General features: G+C 44.6%; 1 protein-coding gene across 1 annotated transcript in view; it reads left to right on the plus strand.

The window, feature by feature from the left end:
* LOC125466431 (thyroid hormone receptor alpha) overlaps nucleotides 1–23,775 on the plus strand; it is a 314,398-nt gene that overhangs the window by 268,857 nt on the left and 21,766 nt on the right. Inside the window, exons 4-5 of the mRNA XM_048560918.2 lie at nucleotides 4,021–4,085; nucleotides 19,105–19,205. Of these exons, the coding sequence (XP_048416875.1) occupies nucleotides 4,021–4,085; nucleotides 19,105–19,205 (166 nt within the window). The remainder of the gene's footprint in view (nucleotides 1–4,020; nucleotides 4,086–19,104; nucleotides 19,206–23,775) is intronic.

The following is a 23,775-nucleotide window of genomic DNA, read 5'->3' on the forward strand; positions in this document are numbered from 1 at the left end:
AGTGACCTTTCAGATTTCCCTCCCAAAGTTATGTGCATTTCTTCTTGATCTGAAAATAAGGACTTTATGTTTGCTGAACTCAAAAAGATCTTCAGGCAAATGCTGTCAGAACAAGTCAAGTAAGTAACTTGTCCGTGGTCACTAGTGCACAGAGTGCATGGAGATAGGAAGGTGATGGGATTAAACAGTGAAAAACTGCCCAGCAGCAGGGATTTTTAATTAAGACTGAATTTTAATAAAGCTATGAAGAACGTAAGAGGTTTACCTCCTCGAGGGTTGAAGAAATGAACCATGACCTTGCAATGAATAAATTGAACACTGTAGTTAGATTTTACTTTTATTTTGTGATGTCAGTTCTTAAAGAGGAATTGTCAATATCTCCTATCCCCTTAATTTGTTGCATGCTCATTGGGGTTTCCAACTCCAGATGGACATATTCCTGGAGCTTTGATCACATGACCTTATCAAATTACTTGTGTTTGAAGTTTGCTGTCATGTTTTGCCGAAGAATAGTTGTGACCTGGGAACTGAGTGCGCTTGCTGCAGTTAGATGGGAAACATTTAGAGAATTTGGGGACTGCCTGTGCACAGGCAAACAAGGTACTCCATCCCAATGACACTGCTGCACAATCACATGTGAAGTGTGGGCGAATCGAATCAGTGGCGAGATATCTCCTTTCATTGCATCTCCCTTTCTTGTCTCTTAACTCAAGGCTTAAATTATAGGGGAAAGAAAAAGCACTGACAAAAAAAAAGTTTAAATAAGGAGCAAAAATGTTTTGGTAGGCTTTGAGATTTCTCCACATTATACTGTGCCTTTAAATCTGTGAGTTTTTTCTTTTAAATACTGAATTGAATTGTCAACAGATAGGGAGCATATTAGAATACCTCACTCACTGCCTTGTATATTACGGTTGAAGTGAGGAGTTTGCACATTATCCTCAGATCTGCGTGGGTTTCCTCTGGGTGCTCTGGTTTCCTCCCACAGTCCAAAGATGTGCAGGTTAGGTGGATTGGCCATGTTAAATTGCCTGTAGTGTTCAGGACTGTGTAGTTTAGGTGGGTTATAGGGGGATGGGTCTGGGTGACACACTCTGAGGGTCAGTGTGGACTTGTTCAAAGGGCCTGTTTCCACACTGTAGGGATTTTATGATTCTGTGATCTGCTCTTCCAGCATCTGAGATACAGACATGGCACTAACAGATTTCTAAGCCGATACATTCAAATCAACATTCATTAATTTTCTAGCTACTATTCCTTTTAAGTCCAGCAAGTTCTCTTTTTAAACACTGAATTGAATGATCAACACACAGAGAGCATGTTAGGGCACCTCACACCCTGACTTGTGAAACTAGCAATAGCAATTAATTTTTATTGATGTCTTTCTAATCTTGGTTGTTATTCTCAGCTCTGTATAGAAAGTCATAGAATCATACAGCATGGAAACAAACTTTTCAGTCCAACATGACCGTGCCAAGCAGAGATCCCAATCTGACACAGTCCCATTTCCCAGCATTTGGTCCATATCCCACTAAACCCTTCCTATTCAATTACCCAACAAGATGCCTTCTAGATATTGTAATTGTACTCTCCCCACCTCTTCCTGTGACAGCTCATCCCATACGTGCACCACCCTCTACATGAAAATGTGACCCCTTAGGGTAATCTTTCCCCTCTCATCTTAAAACTGTGCGCTCTAGTTTTGAACTCCCACACCCTAGGAAAAAGACCTCAGCTTATCCCTCATGATTTTATAAACGTCTATGACGTCGCCCCTCAGCCTGCTATGCTCCAGGGAAAATAGCCCCAGGCTATTCAGCCTGTCCCTATAACCCAAACCCTCCAACCCTGCTAACATCCCTGTAAATCTTTGATCTACTCTCTCAAGTTTAACAACATCCTTCCGACATTGGGGCGACCAGAATTGTACGTGGAATTCTAAAAGTGGCCTCAGCAATTTTACTCACTGATTTTTAAAATTTACTTGGTCATTATCAATGACCAATACTCACTACCATGTTTACTTGAGATGGAAAAAACCTGACTCAGCCAATTGTAATACATTTCCCCATATCTATGTGAGATGACACTATCTGACTACTGTCTTCTTCTGATGCAGCTTCTATCAAGGAATCGTAGGATGAAACAGGCCCAAATGAGGCCATTTGGCCCATCATACCCCTATTGGACATTCAAAGGAACTACTCCATTGCTCTCCTTGCCCCTATAGCCCAGATTTATGACTGAGAGCCACTGACTTTCATGGAAGAACGCTTGGTTTGAACATTCTTAAAAAGGCAAATGCCGATTTTTAAAAAAGCCCAGATTATTTGCAACTGAGTGGGATTTTTTTTAAATTTGTTCACACAGTATGGGTGTGTGGGGCATCCCCCATTTTCCAAGAGGACAGTTAAGAGTCAACTACATTGCTGTGGGTCTGGAAACACAGACCAGGCCAAACCAGGCAAGGACAGCTGTTTCCTTCCCTAAAAGACATTAGTAAACCAGATGTGATTTTCTTAACAATCAACAACAGTTTCAGTTATTATTAGACTCTTAATTCCAGATTTTATTTTGTCGACTTCAAATTCCACCATCTGCTATGTCGAGATTTGAACAACATCACCTGGGTTTCTGCATTAATAGTCAAGCATTAATATGCCTAGGTCATTGCCTTCTTTAGTCAGTCAATGCATACCAAAGGTCCTTATTTCTAACAGTCAGAATCTCAAGTGTACAATCTCAAAACAGCAGTAGCAATCTAAGAGACTGAAACAACAAAATGGGAATTTCACTCGTGTTATTTTGATGTGCATGTTGCCCTGACTAAGTGAGATTGGCCCTGAATGACACATTGTGTTACGATGCCAACCACCAGCAGCTTGTAGTTGGTGTGGTTTGCTGCCATCATTTTCTTTTCTTGACGGAGCCTGAGGGCCTATGTGGTTTAGAGAGGTACGTCTTACTGAGAAGAGGCTTTTTGTCTTAAAGAAGATGTAGTTTATTGCATGATAACGATTAGTTACACGTAAGGCAGACATTGTTACCAAGATGAACTGAAAACAAAAGATGCTGGAGATCCCAGAAAGTCAGGCAGCATCTATGGAAAGACAGCAAGCTAACATTTTGAGTCTAGATGACCCTTCATCTCTGACAGTCACCTTGACTCAAAAAGGGCAACAACACACTGCAGCAACATGGAACTAGGCCAAGAGGAGGAGGAATATCTCTTCCAAGTGTTCAAGGATAATGGATATCCAAAGAACTGAGTCAGGAGATGCCTATAGGAACAACATCAGAAAGACTCCTCATGCCCCAACACACTCATCACACTACCCAACATCAGGAACATGTCAGAACTCACCACAAGACTTCTACGACCGCCGGCACATCCGAGAGGCACACAAGCCCACATCAACCCTACGACAAGTGCTCTCCCAAACTAAGGACCCACTCCCTGCCATGGACAGGACCAATGTCATTCTCAAGCTCCCCTGCAGAGTCTGAGAGAAACACTACATCGGACAAACAGGAAGGAAACTAACAACAAGAGTACCACCAGCCTGAGTCTGAAACACACAGAGTAACAGTGAAATCTGCTCAAAAACTCGCCAAGCAGTTCGGATTAGTCAGGTCAGGAGCTGGATTCTCTGATGGTTAAAGGAGAGACATCGACCACTGAACATGGGCAGGGGGAGTAAAAAGGATGATGAAAAATATGAAGCAGGTAAATGACAGGATAAATCACCCCTCAATCCATTCTGCGCATTCTTTTGCTGCACCTCACCAGAATATGATGTATTATTACTGATAACACTGGGGGCTACTTCATAGTTAGGCTTCCCTCTAGCCCTAAAGCCTGTGGACTTATTTGTGCTGCATGACAATGGTAATATATTTCTGCCCTTTTCTCAATCCACTACTTCATTTTACCATCAATGGCAATGTTTGAAATTATTTCAGAGACTGACAGATGCTGTAATGACTGAGTTGCATTTACCTCTTGTTTTCCTATTGCAGATGGCCTAATGGAAAGAGAAGACGGAAGAACAGCCAATCCTCAATGAAATCCACCAGCATGTCAGGTACTGTCACGCTTAAGTTTCAGAAAGGAAGTGTAAACTGGGCAGGGTCGGCTGTAGAGACATAGGTCTACTGGATGGACTAAGACAATAATATTGCCATTGCTAGGGATGACGAAGAGCAATTGAGATTTGTGTAAGAAAGCAACTTCCTTTGAAACTGACCTCACAACACAGATCGACCAACCCAATTCAGGCATGCAATGTTTGTGCTTGCTGGCAGGACCAGCATTGCTGCCCACCCCAAATTGCCCTTAAGAAAGTTACAATGAGCTCCTTCTTGAACCATTGAATACCATGTGGTGTTGATATATGCAGGGTGCTGTTACGGAGTGTTCCAGGCCTTTGACCCCAGTGAGAAGTCCACAGGTATGTCAGGTATTTTCGAAGGAGCCCGGGTGAGTTGCTCTAAGGCATCTGTAGATGGTATACACTGCTACTATTATGTATCAATGGTGGTGAGAGAGTGAATGTGGAAGGTGATGAATAGGGTGTTTATCATTTGGGTTGTATTGCCTTCGATTGTGTTGAGCTTACTGAGGGTTTTTGGAGCTAAACCTCATCCAGACAGGTGGGAAGTATTCTATCTCATTCCTGACTTATGCTTTATAAATGATGGACAGACTTTGGAGAGCCAGGAAGTAAATTACTTGTTGCAGAATTTCCTAGTCACTGACCTGCTCTTGTAGCCACAGTATTTGTGTAGCTGGCCCTGTTAATTTCCTGGTCAATGACCTTGATGCAAGTTACAAATGAGCAGCTTAGATACTTCCAACTAAATCTCACGTTGAAGGGTGAACTTAGAGAGCGGTGTTCTGTCAAAATCTTGTCAGGTAGATCCTGCACCATGTTAGGTATCACAGAATCACTGAAGTGTTGTGGTACAGAAGAAGGTCATTTGACTCATGTCAGCATCAGTTCATTAAGTGTGCACCATTACTAAATGCCAATCTCCCACTTTTCTCCCAAAACCTTGCACATTTATTGTTATCCAAATATTCATCCAATGCCCTTTGGTATGGCTCAGCTGAACCTTCCTGCACCACTCTTCGAGGTAGGGCATTCTGTCCCCTGATGGCTCTTGAAGAAGAGTAATTACATTTTGTCAGTTTCCTTGGCAATATTACTCTCTCAACTGACAAACTGAAAATTGAAAATTGATTTCGTTACTTCTTAACAGGGTCTTGTCGTTTGTACATTTGTGCCCATAGATTATCACCTCACTTTAAGGTAATCCATTGTACACAAAGTCTCCATGGAGATTCTTGAGTGAATATAATCATCTCCACTAAAATTGTAAGTGTTTCTTTTCACGCTTTCAGAATTTCAACACAGGAAAAGACCATACAATCCCTCTGACCCATTCAGTGACTAATCTGTGACCTAGCTGGATTTATCTGTCTTTGTCTTGTATCCCTTAAAAACTTAGGAAAGCAAAAGTCTTTCAATTTTGATGTTAAAATTAACAATTGATCTAGCATCAATAACTATTTTCAAAAGGGATCTCCAAACATTTATTTTTTGTTGTGTGGAAGGATTTCCTAAATTCATTCCTGAAAAGCTTGTCTTTAATATTTAGAGTCTGCCCCTGGAATCAAGAGCTATGAAAATAATGCAGGAAAGGGTAGTTGAGGATTGTCAGATCAGCCATAACCGTGTCGAATGGTGAAGCACACTTGATGGGCCGAGTGGCTTACTTCTGCTCCTTTGTATTATGGTCTTACTCACACACTCTGCAGCCACTGGAACTTCTCTCTGAATCTATGCAATTGTTCCCCTTAATATTTGAAAGACTTCAATCAAGTTGCCCATTAACCTTCTAACTACCAATATCACCCTAGGGAATATCACCCTAGATTATGTGATTTCTTATCCTGGTTTTACAAATACTATTGACAAAACCTACAGTCAGGAAAATACCGATCGCTGTTTTAATTAGAGATCAGGTTTTACTTCCAGACTGAACCTATTAGATCCGTTCGATGAATCCATTATATTGCTAATGAGTCAAAAACTGCCGCAAGCATAAACCAGCCTGAGCAATAATCTGAAGCTTCTAGAGAGCTCATACCTACCTCACTGAAAAACAATGTTCCCACTTGCTATTGGCAAGGTCTATACAATATGCTTTAGACATTTATGATTTGTGTTTGAAAAATCTCTCAACTTTCTTTTCATCTCAGTTATGGAAAAGGCTCAATGATTCTCACTATATAATGATTTAAGAGGGTTTTTACTGTAAGTATGCTTCATGGTTTCAGTTGCTACTTGCATTGATGTTGTCCTTCTTACTCCCAGTGGGCCCTTATCCAGCCCCATTGTGGTCAATTGTGGTCTGTTCCAAATATCTGTTCACTCGATTCACTGGGACAGTTGGGTAAGAAGAAGGGAACAGCATATGTTGGTGGTGACCTCAAATGGAACTTGAAAGCACATTTTCAGTGAGGAACATACAAGCTGTAGGAGGTTTCTCCATTACAGCAAGAATGACTCAGAGATAATCGATCAGAGATGATGGGAACTGCAGATGCTGGAGAATCCAAGATAACAAAGTGTGAAGCTGGATGAACACAGCAGGCCAAGCAGCATCTTAGGAGCACAAAAGCTGACATTTTGGGCCTAGACCCTTCATCAGTGAGGGGGATGGGGACAGGGTTCTGAAATAAATAGGGAGAGAGGAGGAGGCGGACCGAAGATGGATAGAGGAGAAGATAGGTGGAGAGGAGAGTATAGGTGGGCAGCTAGGGAGGGGATAGGTCAGTCCTGCTGTGTTCATCCAGCTTGACACTTTGTTATCAGAGATAATCGATTTTGTGTTTCCTCCACCTTAATGAATGAAGGTCTATCTGGATTTGTTTACTGTGAGTCATGTTTGAATCCTTCAGGGAATCACAGAGGGGATAGAGGGGGTAAGTGTGGTTGATAGTATGCGTACGTACCCTCAAAAAGCATTTGATACAGTGCAACATAGTTTTTCACCAAATTGCACCCAGGCAGGCACAGAGGAGTAAGTAGGGCATGGACACCTGGCACCATTTCCCCGTGCTCACTCGGGTCTTTTCTGTTTATTCTCTGATGGGATGTGGGCATCGCTGGCTAGGTCAGCATTTAATATTCATTCCCTGTTGCCCTTGAGAAGGCTGGGGTGAGCAACTTTCTTGAACTGCTGCAGTCCACCTGCTGTGGGTTGACCCACAATGCTGTTAGAAAGAGAATTCCAGGATTTTGACCCAGTGACAGTGAAGGAACAGTAATATATTTCTAAATCAGGCTTGTAGGTAGTTCAGAGTAAAGCTTGCAGGTGGTAGTGTACCCATGTATCTACTGCCCTTATCCTTCTAGATAGAAGTGTTCATGGGTTTGCAAGGTATTATCTAAGGATCTTTGGTGAATGACTGCAGTGCATTTTGTAAATAATACACACAGTTGCCACTGAGCATCGGTGGTAAAGGGAGTGAATGCTTGTGGAAGTGACGCCAATCAAGCGGGCTGCTTTGTGCTGCAGGGTGTCAGGCTTCTTTGGAGAAGCTTTGTTGGAACTGCACTTACCCAGGCAAATAGGGAGTATTCCATCACATTCCTGACTTGTTTCTTGTAAATGGTGGACAGGTTTTGTGTAGTCAGGAAGTGAGTTACTTGTCTCTGTTATTGCTGACCTCTGACTGCTGGCCTGTGACCTCATGAGGCCCAAGAATTCTGCAGCAGCAGAACAAGGACAGAGTAGTGCAATGCACAAATATATAGACTGTAATCTCCAAGGCAGTGAAGTACAAAGTGCTTCATGTCAATGGGAAAAGGAGAGACAGTGGTACAGTTTTAAATGGGATGTAAAAACAGATAAAACCAGCTTTCCCTATGATCAGGTGCTATGATGAGCCATTGAACCAAAAATTAAACTGCTCAGGGGAACTGATTAAATTGAAGTCATCTGAAGGTTGGTGGCCCTCCATACCTCTCAGTTAAAAAGGTGTGATAAGTCCCACAGCGAAATCTAAGCATATCATCCAAACTGTGACCCTAGTAGGAAGAGATGAGTCAGAAATAACAAGGTGTAGAGCTGGATGAACACAGCAGGCCAGGCAGCATCAGCGGAGCAGGAGAGCTGATGTTTCAGGTCTGGACCCTTATTGAGACCGTTTTTCTGAAGAAGGGTCCAGACCCAAAACACCAGCTTTCCTGCTTCTTTGAAGCTGCCTGGCCTGCTGTGTTCATCCAGCTCTACACCTTGTTACCTCATCCAAACTGCCACCAGTGTAATACTGAAGGAGTGCACCATTGTTAGATGTGTCATATTCCGGCTGAGATATTAAATTGGAGCTTCATCTGTCTACTTCAGTGGACACCAGTCTAAAAGTAGAGAGTTTCCAAGGGACTAAGCACTAACCCAGTACTACCAAATAGACGACCTGATTCTTTGTTTACATTTATGGGTACGTGCCATTTGCAAATGAGCAGCCTTATCTGCATACACACAGCCCTAGGCCCTCCCACTGTTAACATTTTCATCAATGACCTTGTTCCATTGTAAGGGCAGAAGTTGGGATGTTCGCCACTGACTGTACAATATTCAATGCCCATTTGGGACTCCATGTGTACTGACGCAGTCCATGTCAAAATGCAGTTGGACCTGGACATTATCCAGGTTGGGCCGACAAGTGTCAAGAAATATTAATGCCACACAAATGCCAGGCAATGATCACCTCCAGTATTTCCAATTCCACAAGAATCCACCTCTAGTTAAAGGAAAGAACAGGGAGCTGAGAGAGACCAATGAAAGCATTAGGTGAGGAAAAATGGCAAGAATTTCATGTAAAATATACATTTCAAAATATCTATACAGATGTGCAAAACATTGGATTAAAATCAAATATCACTCACTTTAATTTCACATCTATCTTAAACCTGTTTATACATTTCTTATATTAAAATTGATTCAGAAAATATTATTTTTAAAATGTCAATGATTGTGATGGATGACTGCCTCAGTATGTTATAGTACTGGAACACAACGATCAGGAAGGTAAACAGATTGAAGCATTGACTTATACTGATCAAGCTTGGGGGACTGATGGGGGAACTGAAATGCTGGCCTCGAATAACCCTGGATAAGATGGTGCAAAAATCATACAGTGTTCCTGCTTCTTATGATAAAGCACTGACCTCTGCTGGAAACAGCATTGCATGTAGGTGCTGGGAACCATCCAAGACACAGCAGCTGCCTGAAGCTGCTGTCTAGCTTCAGACCTGAAGCATCGATACTGGGCAAGACACCAGACAGCTGCCAACAGCCTGGAACCTTTCTGCAAGGAGGGAAGCCATGCATAAAGAATGTCCATCTTTTTTATAATTCAATATTTTGATCAGATTTTGTTTAACGTTCTAAATATAATTGCGTTCAATCCTTGAAAAGCAGTGACAGGTCAATGTCATTGATGACCCAAGCTGATTCATGCTGCTAAGGTCTAGTCTGGTAGGTACTGCATTCAATATTCATAGAATCCCTACGTGTGGAAACAGGCCCTTCGACCCAACAAGTCCACAACGAACCACAAAGCAGCCCACTCAGACCTATCCCCTATAACCCACCTAATCTGCACATCCTTGAACACTACAGGCAATTTAGCATGGCCAATCCACCGTAGCCTGCACATCTTTAGACTGTGCGAGGAAACTGGAGGAAACCCACACAGACACAGGGAGAATGTGCAAACCCCACACAGACAGTGAGACAGCATCATGTCAGTTTTAATGCAAAGGTGGTGAGGTGCAACTATGCTTAGTGTCCCACACTTAGTTCTGGACTTTCTGCTCATTTGTGGCAAATTCAATATCATCAGTGTCGTTTCAACATGATTATTAATTGGGCAATGGGTATGAAGAACTCAAAGGGAAATCACATGGACCTGTGACTGGTGCTGCATCTGTTACTTAACCCAGTCAAAGCAACCACAGAAATTTGATGATAATAAAATGTGAGGCTGGATGAACACAGCAGGCCAAGCAGCATCTCAGGAGCACAAAAGCTGATGTTTCGGGCCTAGACCCTTCATCAGAGAGGGGGATGGGGGGAGGGAACTGGAATAAATAGGGAGAGAGGGGGAGGCGGACCGAAGATGGAGAGTAAAGAAGATAGGTGGAGAGAGTGTAGGTGGGGAGGTAGGGAGGGGATAGGTCAGTCCAGGGAAGACGGACAGGTCAAGGAGGTGGGATGAGGTTAGTAGGTAGCGGGGGGTGCGGCTTGGGGTGGGAGGAAGGGATGGGTGAGAGGAAGAACCGGTTAGGGAGGCAGAGACCGGTTGGACTGGTTTTGGGATGCAGTGGGTGGGGGGGAAGAGCTGGGCTGGTTGTGTGGTGCAGTGGGGGGAGGGGACGAACTGGGCTGGTTGAGGGATGCAGTAGGGGAAGGGGAGATTTTGAAACTGGTGAAGTCCACATTGATACCATATGGCTGCAGGGTTCCCAGGCGGAATATGAGTTGCTGTTCCTGCAACCTTCGGGTGGCATCATTGTGGCAGTGCAGGAGGCCCATGATGGACATGTCATCAAGAGAATGGGAGGGGGAGTGGAAATGGTTTGCGACTGGGAGGTGCAGTTGTTTTTTGCGAACTGAGCGGAGGTGTTCTGCAAAGCGGTCCCCAAGCCTCCGCTTGGTTTCCCCAATGTAGAGGAAGCCGCACCGGGTACAGTGGATGCAGTATACCACATTGGTAGATGTGCAGGTGAACCTCTGCTTGATGTGGAATGTCATCTTGGGGCCTGGGATGGGGGTGAGGGAGGAGGTGTGGGGACAAGTGTAGCATTTCCTGCGGTTGCAGGGGAAGGTGCCGGGTGTGGTGGGGTTGGAGGGCAGTGTGGAGCGAACAAGGGAGTCGCGGAGAGAGTGGTCTCTCCGGAAAGCAGACAGGGGAGGGGATGGAAAAATGTCTTGGGTGGTGGGGTCGGATTGTAAATGGCGGAAGTGTCGGAGGATGATGCGTTGTATCCGGAGGTTGGTAGGGTGGTGTGTGAGAACGAGGGGGATCCTCTTGGGGTGGTTGTGGCGGGGGCGGGGTGTGAGGGATGTGTCGCGGGAAATGCGGGAGACGCGGTCAAGGGCGTTCTCGATCACCGTGGGGGGAAAGTTGCGGTCCTTAAAGAACTTGGACATCTGGGATGTGCGGGAGTGGAATGTCTTGTCGTGGGAGCAGATGCGGCGGAGGCGGAGGAATTGGGAATAGGGGATGGAATTTTTGCAGGAGGGTGGGTGGGAGGAGGTGTATTCTAGGTAGCTGTGGGAGTCGGTGGGCTTGAAGTGGACATCAGTTACAAGCTGGTTGCCTGAGATGGAGACTGAGAGGTCCAGGAAGGTGAGGATGTGCTGGAGATGGCCCAGGTGAACTGAAGGTTGGGGTGGAAGGTGTTGGTGAAGTGGATGAACTGTTCGAGCTCCTCTGGGGAGCAAGAGGCGGCGCCGATACAGTCATCAATGTACCGGAGGAAGAGGTGGGGTTTGGGGCCTGTGTAGGTGCGGAAGAGGGACTGTTCCACGTAACCTACAAAGAGGCAGGCATAGCTGGGGCCCATGCGGGTGCCCATGGCCACCCCCTTAGTCTGTAGGAAGTGGGAGGAGTCAAAAGAGAAGTTGTTGAGTGTGAGGACGAGTTCAGCTAGGCGGATGAGAGTGTCGGTGGAGGGGGACTGGTCGGGCCTGCGGGACAGGAAGAAGCGGAGGGCCTTGAGGCCATCTCCATGCGGAATGCAGGTGTACAGGGACTGGACGTCCATGGTGAATATGAGGTGTTGGGGGCCAGGGAATTGGAAGTCCTGGAGGAGGTGGAGGGCGTGGGTGGTGTCACGGACGTAGGTGGGGAGTTCCTGGACCAAAGGGGAGAAAATGGAGTCCAGATAGGTGGAGATGAGTTCGGTGGGGCAGGAGCAGGCTGAGACGATGGGTCGACTGCATCCCAAAACCCACTGCATCCCACTGCATCCCAAAACCAGTCCAACCGGTCTATGCCTCCCTAACCGGTTCTTCCTCTCACCCATCCCTTCCTCCCACCCCAAGCCGCACCCCCCGCTACCTACTAACCTCATCCCACCTCCTTGACCTGTCCGTCTTCCCTGGACTGACCTATCCCCTCCCTACCTCCCCACCTACACTCTCTCCACCTATCTTCTTTACTCTCCATCTTCGGTCCGCCTCCCCCTCTCTCCCTATTTATTCCAGTTCCCTCCCCCCATCCCCCTCTCTGATGAAGGGTCTAGGCCCGAAACGTCAGCTTTTGTGCTCCTGAGATGCTGCTTGGCCTGCTGTGTTCATCCAGCCTCACATTTTATTATCTTGGAATCTCCAGCATCTGCAGTCCCCATTATCACAGAAATTTGATGCCCATCTCGGGACTCCCAGTGCCTTTCTAGAAATTGATCAAACATTCTCTTGAATGACTAAATATCACCAAGTTGCTCATAATATGAACAGTTTTCTGTTATAAATAGATGGCACTCACTTCCTGTAGGTTGTTGATTGGCATAGTGTGTGGTGAGATCCAAAAGTGAAATAGTCTAGGATGACTCACCTCTATTTTAATGTCTCAACTTGGTGTGAAAGTACTTTTGGAGGCCTCAGGGTATTAAAAGTTGGCAGCAATTATGTTCACTGTTATTATTCAAAACTAAATTCAAGGGCTTATTTCGCTGGATGCGTAAATGAAGTGGAACTGTTTCATTGAATAACTTCTGTCCACCAGCTTACAGCATTAGTCTTGAAATCACACCAGTAAACTGTCACCTTCAGTGGCTAAATGAAATGGGGAGGCGATGGCCTAGTGATACTGTAAATAGACTGTTAATTCCAGAGACCCAGGTTCAAATCCTGCCATGGTGGAATTTGAATTAAATTTGAAAAAAAGTTTGGAATTAAGAGTCTAATGATGATCATGAATCCATTGTCAATTGGTGGCAAAATCCTTCTGGTCCTTTAGGGAAGGAAACTGCCACCCTTACCCGATCTGGCCTACATCTGACTCCAGTCCCACAGCAATGTGGTTGAAAGGCAATAAACGCTGGTCAAGCCAGTGTTACACTCATATCATGAATGAACTTAGAAAAAACTGGTCCTGGCCAGTGTTCTTGTTGATGAATTTAGCCACATTATACAGCATTGGCAGCAGAACAGAATGCATTGTCTTTTGCTCGTTGAAGGTATTGCAGAGACCAGCTTCTCAAATACAACTTGGCTTGCTCAGCTGTTTTGGAGAGTGTTCAAGAGTCAGCCACATTGTTGTGGGTCTGGAGTCACATATAGACCAGACTGAGTAGGGACAGCAGATTTCCTTCACTAAAGAACATGAAAGAACCATTGGGGTTTATTTTACAACAATCGAGCAGTTTCTTGGTCACCCCGAAAAATGAAAGCCTCTCCTCCTAGCTCTTTATTTAATTAAAGAAATTTAAATTCCCCAGCTGTCGTGCTGGGATCTAAACTCATATCACCATATCATCAATCTGGGTCACTAGTTTACTAGCCCAGTAAGATAATGATGCTACGATATCTCTCAGGTGAGGGCCCGATAGTTGGTGATATTTTTCCCCGGTCAGATTACAGATTCATAGACGTGTTATAGAGCAGAGGAACCCATTCTGCCCATCGCACCTGTACTGACTGCCCAAAAGAACATCATTACCTCGTGTCAATGTCCTGCTTTCATGCAAATCAGTGCACATTACTTTTATCTGAATAGTGTCCAATACCCTCTTGAATGCCAGCAGTCACCCATCAGTCCTTTTCCTATAGCAAGCACGTATGTGGAAATCCTTGGATTGCACAGTCAGTCTGGCCTGTGATGCCCTCTGCAGTCAAGTAGCGTCACGACACCACTTGATGTGTCAAGTAGTGATCAAGACACACACGTGGATAGTATCCTGTTAAGCAGAGCAGCGAAAGAGCATTGACACATGAAAACTTGTCAAGGCACTGTACAAAACATCAAAGAAGAAAAACAGAACATCAGCTGAGTAATGACTTCCCTCTGCTCAATGATCTGGGGCAACAAACATAAAAGATGTAATTTAGTATTTCACAGACTTGCCTCATTGGTTTTGCAAAACTTCATTCAGGAGGATTTAAACAGAAATCAGGATTAGGGGAGCTATTTGATCAGTGGAGGCTCACCACCCCCTGTCCGTCCAGTAACTGTTTCTGGATATTTCACCTCTAATATCCTCTCTGCTTGATCGTTTCCAAACATGGTGAATGGTTGCCGAGGTCAGGTCAGGAGACTGTCCTAAGAACCTCCGACAGCAATGTTTGCAGTAAGATGAATGGACTCCAACAACAACTCTGCACCAGGTACTTATTTTCCAAATCAACCTGTTCAGAGACATTATGACACACCTCTGGAGCATGTGGGAACTTGAAGTCCACACCTCCTGGCTCAGAGGTAGGCACACTACCACTGCACAAGGAACAGCTCCTGCCACTTAAGGGGTGTCACTTGATTGCTGTTGACTTCCATTTCCCTAAGGTTCTTCGGTCCCTTGCTCAGCTAAGTGCTGTCTTCATGTCAAAGATAGTTAGTCTCATTTCAGTTCTGGAGTGCAACTCTTATAACTGTGTTTAAACTAGGACTGTAATATTGTCCCAGGATGATCAATTGTAGTAGAACCCTTAACTACCCATCAGCGAGCAACAATTCAAGAGCGGAAGTTGCTTGATGCAGCTGTAATGCTAAAGACGCTGCCTAAAGAAAATGTTTGAATGAACCAAAAGATAAAACAAAGAACTGCAGATGCTGGAAATCTGAAACAAAAACAGAAATTGCTGGATTCAGCAGGTCTGGTAGCATCTATGTGAAGAAAGCTAACAATGTTTTGAGCTCAGGGACCCTTGAACCAAACATTAACTCTGCTTTCTCTCCACAGACCTGCCATGTTTCTTCAGCAGTTTCTGTTTCACGCAACCTGTCTGAGTGTGTTATGAAATACCTCCACAGCTGTCACATCCCAAGGGGGCACTTGAACCTCAAACCTTCTGCCTAGAGGTGGGGATGCTACCTACTCTGCCCCAGGAGGTGCCTTCTGTCATATTGCTGATCATCCTAAATAAACAGGGGACATAATTGACCTTTTTTGTTTCATTTTATGGGATGTGGGCATTGTTGGCCGGGCCAGCATTTATTGCCTGTCCCTAGTTGCCCTTGAGAAGGTGGTGGTGAGCTGCCTTCTTGAACCGCTGCAGTCCACCTGCTGTATGTTGACCCACAATGAAGGAATGGTGATATATTTCCAAGGCAGGATGGTGAATGGCTTGGAGGGGAACTCAGAGTTGGTGGTGTTCCAATGTATCTACTGCCCTTGTCCTTCTAGTTGGACATGGTCATGGGTTTGGAAGGTGCTGTCTGAGGATCTTTGGTGAATTTCTATGGTACATCTTTTAGATGGTACACACTGCTGCTTCTGTGCGTCGTGTATACTCTATTGTCTTGCACACCATTGTCTTAGCAACAGAGGAAAACTAACCTGGTTGCTAAATGGACAAACTCTGTAATATTTCAAGGTTTTCTTGGATTTCTGTATTGGTTTCAGTAAAACATATGTCAAGTCGCTTTGCTTACATGGTACAACTCCATCTTCACTATCACCTGTATGTATTCTCCATCCAATAGCACGCACCCTTTTCTCGTCTGTTGCACTGAAAGGGGAATATTTTGAGTTAATGTTATTTGGGATCAAGAAAGATGAGGTTAATGCAGGGAAAGTTATAAATCACACTGTGGACTGCAGATTGGTGACATTTATGAATGTGAGCTCAAGTGTTTAGCCCAAACATTAAACAGGTTGGTTTGAGGTTGGGGTGAGGAGGGAAGATGGGGAAGGGTTGCATTTTTTGCTGCAGCAGCGACTACAAGTGAAAATGATGAGCAAATTCCAGATGATCTGCATCACTGCCTTGTCATTGAATCAAAGTGAATGAAATGATCCTTCCACTGGAGGTTGGAGTTGTACTTTCCATCCACTCTCAGTCGTTTCCTTTTGCTCTTGGCGAGAGATCCAGAACAAGGTTATTTCACCTTCTCCAGCCTCAGTGCCTGACTGATGACTATAGCTTCAGAAGACTGTACCTAATCCATCATAGCAGCTGTACAGCAGAACTGCAATCCCCTGTGCTTAGCAGCAAGCAGGCAAGCCTGAACTGTTGAAAATATGTTAGAATCTGTGCTTACCCTTATTAATCTTGCTCCTCTATTTACATATTGTCCTTTTTGTGACCCCCATCCAGTCTATCACTCTACCAGAGAAGCAAACAGGTACATGTGACCTTATGGCCTTGTAGCCAACAGAATTTATCTGATTTAATACCATGTTTTTCACTCGCACCTGTCGTTGCATTAATATTAAAATCCCCAGGCAAAGCAAATATTAAAATTTCTTGCAGACACACTGGGACTTGAACTATGGGTAGGTTTTTCCAGATGGCGTGGTTTAAGAAGACCTGGGGGAGCACACCGACATCAATCAAAGCGGCCCATGACTGTCAAGGAGCATTGGCTGGAGGTGAAGCCTCTGCCAGTCACTCGGGAAGATGTCCTGCCTCAGAGAGCTTTGGCCAATCTGATTGTAGCTATAGGCCCAGCGGCGCCAGTGGCAGCAGTGAGCATGACAGGGACTGCAAGCTGTCCCCAGGCTCTGCTCTTTCTCAGTGAAATCAAACCGATTAGACATCCCCCAGTGACAAACAAAAAGATCAGAAAAGCTTCATGGAAAATTACGACAGAAATTCGTCAAAATTTAACCTAGCTCTCATTTCCAGGGGTGTTGATGCATCCCAGCCATTGTGGGGCCCACCAACCCCCAGGGACTTTTATTGTGCTGGTGGACTCTGTTCCCTGTCTGTATGGTCACCTGAGCAGGGATGTAGCCTTAGGTGAGGGGCAGACAGTCAGGAACATTCGGATATCTAGGTTTGGGATTGGGTAAGTTCAAATGGTGACAGCGTGGAGGTGTTCTTACAGCAAGGCAGGAGGGTAAGGTTCCATCTCCACAACATTAATGGGCTCCTTATACATTGGGCTGTGTGTCTTGTGTTGCCATACATGTAAAGTCCCTAACCCTGACAGTTTACATAACATGAGTTTTTAGATGTCCACTGCGGCTTAGTTCCAGGCAACAAACTCAGCATAGTGCAGTGATCACCCGTGGCCCTTCCTGACCAGAGAGTTATCAGCTGCGGCTCAGTGAATTTTGTTTTCTTTATCCATTCATGGGATAAGGGCATTGCTGGCCAGTCGACATTTGTTGCCCATCCCTATTTGCAGTTAAGAGTCAACCACATTGCTGTGTGTTTGGAGTCACATGTAGGCCAGACCGGGTATGGATGGCAGCTTTCCTTCCCTAAAGGACATTAGTGAACCAGATGGGTTTTTCCAACAATCAACAATGGATACATGGCCATCGTTAGATTCTTAATTCCAGATTTTTTTTAATTGAATTGAGATTCCACCATCTGCCATGGCGGGATTCGAACCCGGGTCCCCAGAACATTACCCAGAAAGATGTGGAAGTGTTGGAAAAGGTGCAGAAGAGATTCACCAGGATGTTGCCTGGAATGGAGGGAAGGTCTTATGAGGAAAGTTTGAGAGAGCTAGGGCTTTTCTCTTTAGAGCGTCGAAGGATGAGAGGTGACTTGATAGAGGTGTACAAAATGATCAGAGGTGTAGATAGAGTGGACAGCCAGAGACTTTTTCCGAGGGTGAAGATAGCTATTACGAGGGGGCATAGTTTTAAAGTGAGTGGAGGTAGTCTAGGGGAGATGTCAGAAGTAGGTTTTTTACTCAGAGAGTGGTAGGGGCATGGAATGCATTGCCGGAGAGGGCAGTGGAGTCTGCCTCGTTAGGGGCATTTAAGTGGCTACTAGATAGGCATACGGATGATAGTATAAGGTAGGGGTGGAGGTTAGAACGACCTTGGGTTTTGTGTAAAAGATTGGCACAACTTCATGGGCCAAAGGGCCTTTACCGTGCTGTACTGTTCTGTGTTCTAATGTCTCTGGATTAACAGTCCAGTGATAATGCCACTAGGCCATCGCCTCCCCTAACACAGGTAGCTCCCAATATGAATGCTGCATGTTAAGGTCCTTGAGTACATAATCCTGGCTGACCATACTGAGGAAGTAAAGACAGAAGCTGCTGGAAAACCTCAGCGGTCTGGCAGCATCTGTGAAGACAAAATCAGAGTTAACGTTTCAGGTCTGTTTTTGTTCCTGATTTACAACATTTGCAGTTCTTTCAGTTTTTATTTAGTACTGAGGGAGTGCCGCATTGTTAACAGGTGGCACAGTGGTACAGTGGTTAACACTGCTGCCTCATAGCACCAGGGATCCAGATTCAATTCCACCTTTGGGCGACTGCTGTGTGAAGTTTGTACATCCTCCCTGTGTCTGTGTGGGTTTCCTGCTACAGTGCAAAGATACGCAGGCTAGGTGGATTGGCCATGCTAAATTGGCTGTACCGTTCAGGGATGTGTAGATTAGCTGGGTTATAGGTGGCTGGGTCTGGGCAGGATGCCCTGAGGGTCGTGTTGACTTGTTGAGCCAAAGGGCCTGTTTCTACACTGTAGGGATTCTATGAAGCACAGCCTTTCAAATAAGAGCTGAAGCTGAGTCCCTGTCTGCCCTCTCAGTTGGACATCAGACATTTTGTAGCATTATTTGCTGAACAGCAAGCAAGTCCTGCCTGGCCAATATTTATCCTTCAACTAATATCACCAAAACAGATCAGCTGTTCATCATTTCTGTTTGTGAGAATTTGATGCGTGCAACTGTATCCTACGTAACAAGAGTGACATTTTGAAAAGTACTTCATTTGCTGCAAAGTGTTTTGAGTTTATGAAAAGTGCAGTATTGAAAGGTACTGCCAACAAAATCGAGGAATTTAAGAGCTCAAGTTTGAAATTCTCTGCATAACTCAGTGGTGTTTGTTGCCTTTGTATCACTCTCCACGAGAGATTCCTTTGATCCATTCTGATTCTTTGTGCCTTTGTGTTTCAGGGTACATTCCCAGCTATCTGGAGAAAGATGAACCCTGTGTAGTTTGCGGTGATAAAGCGACAGGATACCATTACCGCTGCATTACATGTGAAGGCTGTAAGGTGAGGCTGGAGGCAGATAACCCCACTATACCCAGCTAAACAGATGGTAACTTGATTTTAATAGAGTCCAGAGTTTACATTTTTTACATTCGTGTCTGCTGTGTTTCCCCTTATTCTAATATGCAAAGTATTGGCAGTTTGTGCATTTGTCAATCCTTACGTTTTGAAGACCGTTACAGCAACAACGGATTCAGTTCCTTATTCGGAAAACACCAGTGCCTGAACAGGCATCCTTCACACGTTGTTGGCAGTGCCAGAAAAGTAGTTAAACCTAAACAAGTGTTGCAACCAAGTAAACTCAGCCCTCAGCTCACTTCAACCATGGGAAGGGCCCCATAATGGTTACGTCACTGTGAGAGTAATGCTGACTCAAATAGCACCACAGCTGTTAACTTCAGTTAATTAAACACACCTGGAATGAAAATCTGACCCCACAACCAAAGAGATATTTCCCTCCCCACCCCTATCTGCCTTTCATAGGGACCGCTCCCTCCGCAACTCCCTCGTCCACTCCACACTCCCCACTCACCCCACCACTCCCCGGCACCTTTCCCTGCAACCGCAGGAAGTGCTACCCTGCCCCTACACCTCCCCCTTCACCCCCACTCAAGGCCCAAAACAAACCTTTCATATCAGACAGGGCTTCACCTGCACATCTGTCACCTTGGTCAACTGTATCTCTTGCTCCCGATGTGGCCTCTCTACATCTGTGAGAACAAGCGTAGACTCGGAGACCGTTTTGTAGAGCATCTGTGCTCTGTACATGGCAGACGACAGTACCTTTCAATCGCCAACCATTCTAACTCCCGCTCCCACTCCCTGGGTGAGATGTCCAAACTGGGCCTCCTCCAGTGCCACAATGATGCCACCCAGAAACTGGAGGATCAACACCTCATTCTGTCCTGGGAGCCGACAGCCCAATAGCCTAAACATGGAATTCACCAGTTTAAAATTTTCCCATCCCCTGGCCTCATCCGATGTCCAACCTTCCTTCTCATTCCCCCCTCCTTGACCTGACACAACCTGTTCACCCCCTTCCCCACCTATCCACCCCACCCTTCCCATGACCAATCCCCACTACCCCCTACCTGCATTCACCTGTCACCATCCCACCTATCTTTCCTCATCCCCACCCATCCTCCCTCTGTTTATTTCCCAGCTTCTTTCCCTCTCCCGTTTCTGAAGAAGAGTCCCGACCAAAAACGTTAGCTTTCCTGCTTTTCTGATACTGCCCGGCATGCTGTGTTCCTTCAGCACCACACTGTATTGTCTATGACTCCAGCATCTGCAGTTACTGCTATCTCTGGAATGAAAAGCTGTTCTCAGTCATAGTGGCCGTAAACTACTGGATTCTTATAAAAAAGAAAAATCCACCTGGTTTATGAATGACATTTAAGGAAGTTCTGTTCGCCTTACCTGGCATGTTTTATATTAGACTCCAGATGCATAGCCTTGTGATTATCTTTAAACTGCCCTCTGAAAGCATCAATCAAGCCAATCACTTATTAGCAAGATGTGTTCCCACATCTCATGAGCAATTTTAAAAATCCTCCATTTTTAAGCAGATAACCGTGAGTTTGTGATTACAAGTTAAAATTCTGGCTAACTTTATTCCCTCTTTTTTAAAAAATTTGCACGCAAGTTGTGAGCATCGATGGTTTGGCCAATATTTATTTCCCAATACTATCTGCCCTTGAGAAGGAGCTGGTGAGCTACTTTCTTGAACCTCTGCAGTCCATGTATTGTAGGTACAGTCACAGTGCTATAAGGAGGGGAGTCACAAAATTTTGACCCAGATGCACTAAAGAAAGAATGATATGTTTCCAGATCAGGTTGGTGAGTGACTTGGAGTGGAACTTGCAGGAGGTGGTGTTCCAATATATCTGCTGCCCTTGTCCTCCTAGATAGTAGAAGTCATACATTTGGAAGGTGCTGCCTAAGAAGCCCAAGTGAGTTACTGCTGTGCATCTTATAGATGGTACATACTTCTGCCACTTTGCATTGGTGGTCAAGGGTGTGTCATAATTGTACTATTCCTGAAATCAGATAACACGTTCAAAGAACTGTTGGAATCTTCAGTTCTGTGTGGCTCAGAGTTCTGGATTAAAGGTTCTGCCTGGATTCTGTGCTCAAATTCTAAAGTGGGACTTCAGAACCACAACCTGGGCTACGTTTTCAAATCCAACACTAATACTAAAGTTTCTAATCTATATTGATATGAAACAAGTGTTGTACTGTTAGAGAGAGTGTACTCTGAAAGGAACATTAAAGCAATAGTGTAGGTTAGATGGGCTTCAGATCGGTATGACAGGTCGGCAGAACATCGAGGGCCGAAGGGCCTGTACTGTGCTGTAATGTTCTATGTTCTAAAGCCCTTTCTGCTTGATCAGGGAGATGTAAAAGACCCCATGGCAAAATTTAAACAAAAGCAGGCAATTATATTTAATAATCTTTTTTCTTTAACCAACAAACCAGGTCATTTGGTTATTCTGCTCATTGCAGCTGGTGGGAGTTTGCTATATGCACTTATCTCATCTGCTATTGCAACTTCCCTTGAAAGTTATTCATGAGCTATCAGGTGAATTTGGAGATGGGAAAGTTGCTACAGAAATATCTTTGGTCTCTGTATTTTTCTCGTCAAAGTCGACACATGAAGAGTCGCCAATTTGACAAGGTAGATTCAGGACAAGAGGAGCGAAATAGGCCTGTGATCACTGCTAATTATATGGTGTTGGTGAATTGTGCTTTAGTGTTAACAGAGAATGGAGCCAATCTCTTTTCTATCACATGATGCATTTTCAGATTAATTTTAACAAATGCTGGATGTAGACTAATGCCTCCTCTGATCTTCACAATGTGGTTTCCAAATTGCTTAAACCAGAAAAATTTGTAACCTTGATAATAAAATGTGAGGCTGGATGAACACAGCAGGCCAAGCAGCATCCCAGGAGCACAAAAGCTGACGTTTCGGGCCTAGACCCTTCATCAGAGCTCTGATGAAGGGTCTAGGCCCGAAACGTCAGCTTTTGTGCTCCTGGGATGCTGCTTGGCCTGCTGTGTTCATCCAGCCTCACATTTTATTATCTTGGAATCTCCAGCATCTGCAGTTCCCATTATCTCTGATACAAATTTGTAACCTTGTTGTGTGAGACTGCCAAATTATGAGCCTTATTGGAACTTGAATGCAGTACAAGCTAATTAAGACTCAAAACTGTAATATGATGTTCTGTTAAACCTATTAAGTTAGAGATGGAAAGTGTGAAATGAGGGTTTTATAAATCACAAATGGATGAACTTGCCAATATCCAAACATAACTATTGATTGCTCTTTCAAAAGGCAGGACAGGTTCATGGGGCAAATGGCCTTCTCTTGTTTGGACTGGAGGCCCTTCACTTTCTGAAGGATGTGTTTTGTGAACTGATGTAATTCTTTCAAGCAGCAACATGGCATTTTATTCGTGGGAAAGAGAGAGAAACCGATTAAGCAGTTAAAGCAACATTTTACCCTATGGTTGGTCCCAGTTCTAACCATATGTACCACAGATACTTGGAGATGCATTTGTTACCCAAGATGTGCCATCTGCAGAAGGCAAATGACACAGCAGCAAGAAGCCAGGCAGTTCCCAATTGGGAGAGGGAATCAAGAGGGAATCATCATACGTAGATGGTTGAAAAGCAACATTGCAAAAGACCAACAAAGACCACACCATCCCAAATCCAACCTAGAGAAGGCTTGTGACATGATGGGGCTGCCAAAGAAACTGAGGTAGACGCACTCTCTTTTATTACTCAAAAACACAAACCTTATCTGATTACATTAATGATCTCAGCCTTCCCTTACATGGTTTCTAGGTTTCAAAGACTGAGAATTTTGTGGGGAAATGGATAAAGGTACATGAGTCAGTTTCTCAACAGGCTTTTGCCCTGACTGCCCAGATTTCCACTTGATTAAGACATTCCAGAATGAACTAGACTTCTAATCTTCGTGATGCAATCCATAGGCCTGACTAACAGTTTACAATAAGATGCCAGTCAAAACTGCCAAACCATCACCAATAAGACAGCCCTCAGTAAAGAGTTACTGTGAACTCACTTCAACCAGCAGAGCCGTGAGGTATAGAGATCATGGGGCACCTTTTTGTTAGCTCTCTGTTTGCATTGGTTGACTCTAAGACTTCTGATGCAATGGCCTGTACTGATCTTGTCCAGCTCCCAATGTGGGAAATCGAGAGTCAGGGGTCACCTTTATGGATTATATGTTATGTGAAGGACTATCAGGGCTATAGCACACAGATTCAATGTGACACATAGAGAAGATCTTCCATTGAGAATCTATTGCCTCAGGATAAATCTGTCTGTGATTTTAAACAAGGGCAATTGAATATGGATTGTTGTAGCTCTGCTAGTGTAAATATAAGTTGTTTCTATTGCTTTCACTAGACCAAAGCTGAAAAAGGGTCATAACGAGTGTAGCTAACACCAAAGGCTAATAAATTTGGACATACTGGGACATAAGTTGAATAGTACCAGCAAGTGAACTTTAACTGCATCCCATTCGGAGATTCCATGT

This window comes from Stegostoma tigrinum, chromosome 31 (genome assembly GCF_030684315.1).
Source record: "Stegostoma tigrinum isolate sSteTig4 chromosome 31, sSteTig4.hap1, whole genome shotgun sequence".
Taxonomy (NCBI): Eukaryota; Metazoa; Chordata; class Chondrichthyes; order Orectolobiformes; family Stegostomatidae; genus Stegostoma; species Stegostoma tigrinum.